The sequence below is a fragment of the Melanotaenia boesemani genome, chromosome 23 (genome assembly GCF_017639745.1).
Source record: "Melanotaenia boesemani isolate fMelBoe1 chromosome 23, fMelBoe1.pri, whole genome shotgun sequence".
NCBI lineage: Eukaryota > Metazoa > Chordata > Actinopteri > Atheriniformes > Melanotaeniidae > Melanotaenia > Melanotaenia boesemani.
The window spans coordinates 3,944,779-3,952,226 of record NC_055704.1 but is presented as its reverse complement, the minus strand read 5'-3'; the positions used below and the strand labels follow the sequence as shown (position 1 = coordinate 3,952,226).

The window sequence follows — 7,448 nt, the reverse complement described above, 5'->3', positions numbered from 1 at the left end:
CTTTGGGGGACCCCATTGAGGGGACCTGGACCCCAGTGCTAGATGAGTGGCTGATACCCCGCTGTAGAAATGCAACAGACCGGGGTTTTCTGAACCAAACCATCCCATGTCGGACCCCTTACTGGAAATGGAGCTAAAGATGCACAGCCAGTTGGTTAATAAAAAAAAAAATTGAAGATTCATAATAATTGTTGCACCTCAAATTTTCATTATTGTAATCTTGAAGCAGAACTTGGTAATGCTGCGAAGAAAAAAGACTTTAAAGCAACTTACAGACCCTTCTTTCTCTTCCTCCCTCTCTGCTGTGCTTCAGCTCTACCTTCAAAACCCCTCCCTCTGCAGAAGAGATTGGCAACTGCCTAAGTGGAATGGTTGGCACTGGTTAGAAAATCGTTCTGATTGGTGGTTTCACTCAGCACAGGGCAGAGACAAAGGAAATTACTAAACGAGCTCCAGACTGGAAGTTTGGTGCAGCTTTTTACTCATAAACTTCGATTTTTGCTGAGATTAATAAATGTAAGATATTCAATAAGAGATTTGTCAATGCTGGAACAGAATTAAGTCCAGGTTTGTTTTGAACTAGAAACCAGATCTATAATGATATCATCTACCAGAAAACACGTGGAACTACTTTATTTACACAACCCTCTCAACTCAGCAGATTCAGCTCAGCATCATCCAAGTCCTGCTGGTCTAGCTGATCAGGTTATTTCAGGAAAGGTGCCAAAGTTTTTCTACAGTCTTTCTGCTGAACTCTAAAGGCAACAGGATGGGTTTACCCTCATCTTCACTGCATTTCTGTTCTGCTGAAGACCATATAAGACCTCCACCCAGCAGCGGGTTGTTTGTGGGATCCATGATTTAAATCTAAAGTAATTCCATGTTGTGTAAACAGATTTCTGATTTTTCTCAGTGTTCACGATCACGCCGCCGCACCGGCACTGCAAACAGTGGCAGAGTCCTTGTGGGTGACGACAGTTCAGGGTCAGAGTTCGTTGTCAGGGGGTCTCTGGCTTTGTTGCCAAGGCGATCTGAGGCCGACAGGTCCTGGCACACTTCGTAGGAACATTTCCTCTTCTGTAGGGCTTCGGCTCGAACAGCCAGAGAGCGAGCACACACCGTCAGGAGCACAATGAGCGTGCCCAGTAGGAGAGACACCATTGGCCAGAGGACACAGTGCAACAAGATGCTGGCGTCATGGGAACGGTGCCAAAGCACATCATCCGGCCTAAAATCACAAAGAGAAGAAGGAGAAATAGGCAGTAAAATGGGAACGTATCCAGTTGATTAATTATTCAGTACTTTGCTTTTCTAATATTTTACCTCTGAAGGCCTTTTTTTAAGTTAAAACCCACACTTTCTGCTAATATTTTAAATTTATATGTCATTTATATTTCATACATGTATATTTCATACCCAACTAATGCATCTCCTAATCCTCCATGGCCCCAACATCTAATTTCATGAAATGTGCCAGAGGTACTGTAAAATTATTTCTGTAACCAAATAAGGGAATTATTAGTTAAATGTCAGATATCCCTCAGCAATACTTTGTTTGCTGGCTTGCATGAAAATAAAGTAATTGATTGAAAAAAACAAAGTTAGCATAACATTAGCTTGCTAATGTGACAAGAAATCCTGTTAATTATGTAAAATTATAAGTACAGTTAATTTCATTATTATCTTTTTCTGAAGGAGAAGCTTTTCTATAAAACAGGAAATCTTTGGACTGCAGGTGTGGACTCTATGATTTCAGGTCCGACCTATCAGAAACTTTGTGGATCTTATGCCACAACTGAACCACATCTCTACATCCAGAGACCAAGTGGATTTTTTCTGACTTGAAAAAAAACTGCAAAGTGTTCCAGTTTTTCCTCAGAACAACGTAGGAGCATCAATGAGCTCCCGCTGGGGCCTCATTTATGAAGCAGTTTTCTCACCCTGGTGCAGAGATAAAAATAAGTCCAGCCAAGGTCACAGGTAAGCACTGTCTGCGAAGATTAAGCTGACACACTACAGCAGATCCTCTTGCTTTTCTTTGTCTCATCAGTTTTGGTCACAGCTTAAAAAAGACTGGTTCTCAACAGGCCTTTAGCAGACCTGCAAACATTCATCTGGCTCCTCTGCTGCAGCTGCAGGGTGTGTTTTAAGGCTGGCAACTCAACATCCTTCAGCTGTAAAGGTCTGCGTCTCCTGCTCACCTCTGTTACCAGCAGACCTACATTTGTCTCAGCTCTTCATGCCACCTGCACCTCGCTGAGGGAAATTTAACACAGTCATAACATCAGATATATGATCTAATCGAGCAGGACTGTGTTATTAGACTTTTTCTTCAAGCTGGTCCTGCATTAATTCAAAAATAATACACCAGCGACTACACAGCAAAACATCTAACCAGGTCCTACAATCTAATATTCAGCCAAAAAGTCTTTAGGATCTTGTTTGGAGAGTAATAAACGCGACAAGAGCCGAATGTGTGAAATTATTAAACTTGTCTAGAGAACATCCGTCTTTCATTTCTTACTTAGGAAGTTAATCTTAAAATTGGTTATTTTGCATGCATATTAGTTATGCATAAAGTGAGAAGAAGCACTACCAGTTGTTGTAGTTGTTGTCACTTAATAAGGGAATTTAAATGAATTGTTTTAAGATGTTTCTTATTTGTCTAAAGTCTAGATATTTTTTCTTATTTCTGGAACTCTTACCATGTGTAATTATCTTACTGCACGGACAGATCATTTCACCTGACTATAGTTTGAATCTTCTCCATTTAAGTGTTTTTACTCATGAAAAGCTCATTTTACCAGTGTATAAAACATGGAGTGTAGTCATGTTAAATGAGCTAAAACAATATTATAATCTAGCCAATATGTAAAAAGCTCAACCTCCAAACTAAGAGAAAGTATAAGGCGAGCACATCATGCTCTGTTAAGTATTTTAGAAGTTATTTAAACCACAAGGCAACATCTGTCAGGAAATATCATGTCAATAAAGTTATTATGGTGTCATTAGCTAGATTCTCTCTTTTTGACCAGTACAATGGTCAGAAGGAAAATACTTGGGAACATGTTTCCTTTAGTTCTAAGATTTTTTTTATTCTTTTTTCCAATTAGCGTTAAGAGATCACTCTCCATCTTTTCCATTTTGTCGGGATATTTCCTCCACCACTGTCAAAACTGAGGTTTAAATCTTCACTCCAAAGTATTAATTAAAATCCAGAATATTGATCGCTTACATCAACAGTACAGTACTGATTTTGGCGATTATAACCTGATTTTAACCCCCTCTGTGGCCCTGTCTGGTCCCTGTCTATGTCCCTGTCTAGTTCCAGTCTATTTCCCAGTCTGTGTCCCTGTTTGTGTCCTTGTCTGGTCCCACTCTGTGTCCCTGTCTGGTCCTCCTCTGTGTCCCTGTCTGGTCCCAGTCTGTGTCCCTGTCTGGTCCCTGTCTATTTCCCACTCTGTGTCCCTGTCTGGTCCTCCTCTGTGTCCCTGTCTGGACCCAGTCTATGTCCCTGTCTGGTTCCAGTCTATTTCCCAGTCTGTGTCCCTGTCTGGTCCCAGTCTGTGTCCCTGTTTGTGTCCCTGTCTGTCTCCTTATCTGGTCCCAGTCTGTGTCCCTGTCTGGTCCTCCTCTGTGTCCCTGTCTGGTCCCAGTCTGTGTCCCTGTCTGGTCCCAGTCTGTGTCCCAGTCTGTGTACCAGTCTGGCCCTTCTCTGTGTCCCAGTCTGGTCCCTGTCTGTGCACCTGTCTGACCCTTGTCTGTTGCGCTGTCTGGTCTCTGTCTGGTTCCTGTCTGTGTCCCTGTTTGTGTCCCTGTCTGAACCCTGTCTGTGTCCCAGTCTGTGTTCCTGTCTGGTCTCTGTTTGTGTCCCTGTCTGTGTCCCAGTCGGTGTCCCAGTCTGTGTTGCTGTCTGGTCCCACTCTATGTCCCAGTCTGTGTCCCTGTCTGGTTCTCCACCGTGTCGCTGTCTGGTTCCAGTCTATTTCCCAGTCTGTGTCCAAGGCTGTGTCCCTGTCTGTGTCCCAGTCTGTGTGCCTGTATGGCCTTTGTCTGTTGCCCTGTCTGGTCCCAGTCTGTGTCCCAGTCTGTGTCCCTGTTTGTGTCCCTGTCTGGTCTCTGTTTGTGTCCCTGTTTGTGTCCCTTTCTGTGTTCCTGTCTGTGTCCCAGTCTGTGTCCCTGTCTGGCCCCAGTCTATGTCCCAGTCTGTGTCCCTGTCTGGTCCCACTGTGTATCCCTGTCTGGTCCCAGTCTGTGTCCCTGTCTGGTTCCAGTCTATTTCCCAGGCTGTGTCCTTTTCTGGTCCCACTCTGTGTCCCTGTCTGGCCCCTCACTGTGTCCCTGTCTGGTTCCAGTCTATTTCCCAGTTTGTGTCCCTGTCTATATCCTTGTCCGGTCCCAGTCTGTGTCCCTGTCTGGTCCCAGTCTATGTCTCTGTCTGGTTCCAGTCTATTTCCCAGTCTGTGTCCCAGTATGTGTCCCTGTCTGGTCCCAGTCTGTGTCCCTGTTTGTGTCCCTGTCTGTGTCCCAGTCTGTGTCCCTGTCTGGTCCTCCTCTGTGTCCCTGTCTGGTTCCAGTCTATGTCCCTATTTGGTTCCAGTCTATTTCCCAGTCTGTGTCCCTGTCTGTGTCTCTGTCTGGTCCCAGTCTGTCTCCCTGTCTGGTCCTCCTCTGTGTCTCTGTCTGGTCCCAGTCTATGTCCCAGTCTGTGTCCCTGTCTGGTCCCAGTCTGTGTCCCTGTCTGGTTCAAGTCTATTTCCCACTCTGTGTCTCTGTCTGGTCCTCCTCTGTGTCCCTGTCTGGTCCCAGTCTATGTCCCTGTCTGTTCCCAGTCTGTGTACCTGTCTGTGCCCTGTTTGTGTCCCTGTCTGGTCCCTGTTTGTGTCCCTGTCTGTGTCCCTGCCTGGTCCCAATGTGGGTCCCTGTCTGTTCCCAGTCTGTGTCCCTGTCTGGTCTTCCACCGTGTCCCTGTCTGGTCCCACTCTATGTCCCAGTCTGTGTCCCTGTCTGGTTCTCCACCGTGTCCCTGTCTGGTTCCAGTCTATTTCCCAGTCTGTGTCCAAGGCTGTGTCACTGTCTGTGTCCCAGTCTGTGTGCCTGTCTGGCCCTTGTCTGTTGCCCTGTCTGGTCCCAGTCTGTGTCCCAGTCTGTGTCCCTGTTTGTGTCCCTGTCTGGTCCCTGTCTGTGTCCCTGTTTGTGTCCCTTTCTGTGTTCCTGTCTGTGTCCCAGTCTGTGTCCCTGTCTGGTCCTTCTCTGTGTCCCTGTCTGGCCCCAGTCTATGTCCCAGTCTGTGTCCCTGTCTGGTCCCACTGTGTATCCCTGTCTGGTCCCAGTCTGTGTCCCTGTCTGGTTCCAGTCTATTTCCCAGGCTGTGTCCTTTTCTGGTCCCACTCTGTGTCCCTGTCTGGTCCTTCTCTGTGTCCCTGTCTGGTTCCAGTCTATTTCCCAGTCTGTGTCCCTGTCTGGTCCCAGTCTGTGTCCCTGTCTGTATCCTTGTCTGGTCCCAGTCTGTGTCCCTGTCTGGTCCCAGTCTATGTCCCTGTCTGGTTCCAGTCTATTTCCCAGTCTGTGTCCCAGTATGTGTCCCTGTCTGGTCCCAGTCTGTGTCCCTGTTTGTGTCCCTGTCTGTGTCCCAGTCTGTGTCCCTGTCTGGTCCTCCTCTGTGTCCCTGTCTGGTCCCAGTCTATGTCCCTGTTTGGTTCCAGTCTATTTCCCAGTCTGTGTCCCAGTATGTGTCCCAGTCTGTTCACTCTGTGTCCCAGTGTGGTCCAAGTCTGGTCCCAGTCTGTGTCTCAATCTGTCCCTGTCTATTTCCCAGTCTGTGTCCCTGTCTGGTCCTCCTCTGTGTCCCTGTCTGTGTCCCAGTTTGGCCCTTGTCTGTTGCCCTGTCTGGTCCCAGTCTGTGTCCCAGTCTGTTCACTCTGTGTCCCAGTGTGGTCCAAGTCTGGTCCCAGTCTGTGTCTCAATCTGTCCCTGTCTGGTCCCAGTCTGTCCCTGTCTGGTCCTAGTCTGTGTCCCTGTCTGATCCCTGTCTGTGTCCCAGTCTGTGTCCCTGTCTGGTCCTTGTCTGTGTCCCTGTCTGGTCCCTGTCTGTGTCCCTGTCTGTGTCCCTTTCTGGTCCCAGTCTGTGTCCCAGTCTGGTCTCACCTGGAAAAGGGAGTCACTTAGCAGAAGCCGAGCTTTCAGCTGACAGCTTTCATTTCTTTCTGTTTTTCTACAGGTTCCCAAATGGGCCTAAAAGGCTGCTGTTAATGTGCCTCCATCAGACTGTAACATACATTTTCTCAGAAAAGCAAAAGGACTGGCTGAAAAACCAGAGTCTGTAATTCTAAAATCACTCCTCATTTCCCAGAGACAAAAATCACATATGCTTGCCTTGCTTGTCTTGTTTTTCTGCTGTGATTATTTTGCTTTCATTTCCTGCTTTTGAAGTACTGTGTGGTGATAATACATGTACGACCTCTGGTTTAAAATGGTGCTGATTAAATCGTATTGTTTTCTATTTTATCCTGCTGTTGTAAGCTGCAGCATTAATACTTTGTTTTGCAGGATGCAAAGAGGGCTTGCATTGAAAATTCAGTATAAATCAAATTTTTCTGTTAAAAAAAATGAAAAAATAAAATGTTCCGAAAGTTTTACAGGATTGATAGCATCCTGACACATAAGGACCAATAAATTGAGGTCAGCTGTTCCTTTCTTGGGGTTAAATGAGAAGCAGAGAAGCTTCTGAGAAAACAAAGCCTCGGTAAAGCTGGACATCTGCAGCGAGGATAATTTCACAGCATCACACGTGTTCCTGCTTCCAGATTTGTCTCCATCACACCTGAAAAATAGATGTGTGTGATTTTGTGTGTCTCACCTCCTCTGTTGGTTGAAGAAACAGGTGAAAGACTGATTGCTGACCTCTTTGGTGAAATAATCTTCCCACCAAAGAACACTGTCTTTGTTCTTCTGGTTGTCCCTCTCACAGGGGGGGACGTACGAGCACTGAAAGACACGAAGGACAGATTCACAAACATTTGGGATTCGTGCTACTAAAATTCGTTTCATGACTAAATGTGGACAGTGGTGTCTTGTTAACATGTCACATGCCTAGTTTTGACATTTTTTCTTTCTTGCATTATTTTATGGAGGGAGAAAAGTGCCACAGTAAAATACATAAATTTAATTAATGAATTAATGTTTTATCTGTAACTACTTAAATGTACCAATAAATAACCCTCAAAACTCCAAGCCATTTCTTTCTAAATTTAATCAACTTGTTCTTTTATATATCTATATCTATCTATCTATCTATCTATCTATCTATCTATCTATCTATCTATCTATCTATCTATATTTATATATATATATATATATATATATATATATATATATATATATATATATATATTAACCAGCCTGTAGAAGCTGAAGCTTTTAACCCCAGTCACCATGGAAACATGATG

General features: G+C 45.2%; 1 protein-coding gene across 1 annotated transcript in view; it reads right to left on the bottom strand.

Moving 5' to 3' along the window:
• Positions 1-758: 758 nt before the first annotated feature.
• LOC121634369 (calcium-activated potassium channel subunit beta-4-like) overlaps positions 759-7,448 on the bottom strand; it is a 62,365-nt gene continuing 55,675 nt past the window's right edge. The window contains exons 3-4 of the mRNA XM_041976934.1: positions 6,860-6,987; positions 759-1,228 (exon numbers count right to left, since the gene is read on the bottom strand). Of these exons, the coding sequence (XP_041832868.1) occupies positions 910-1,228; positions 6,860-6,987 (447 nt within the window). The 3' untranslated portion in view covers positions 759-909. The remainder of the gene's footprint in view (positions 1,229-6,859; positions 6,988-7,448) is intronic.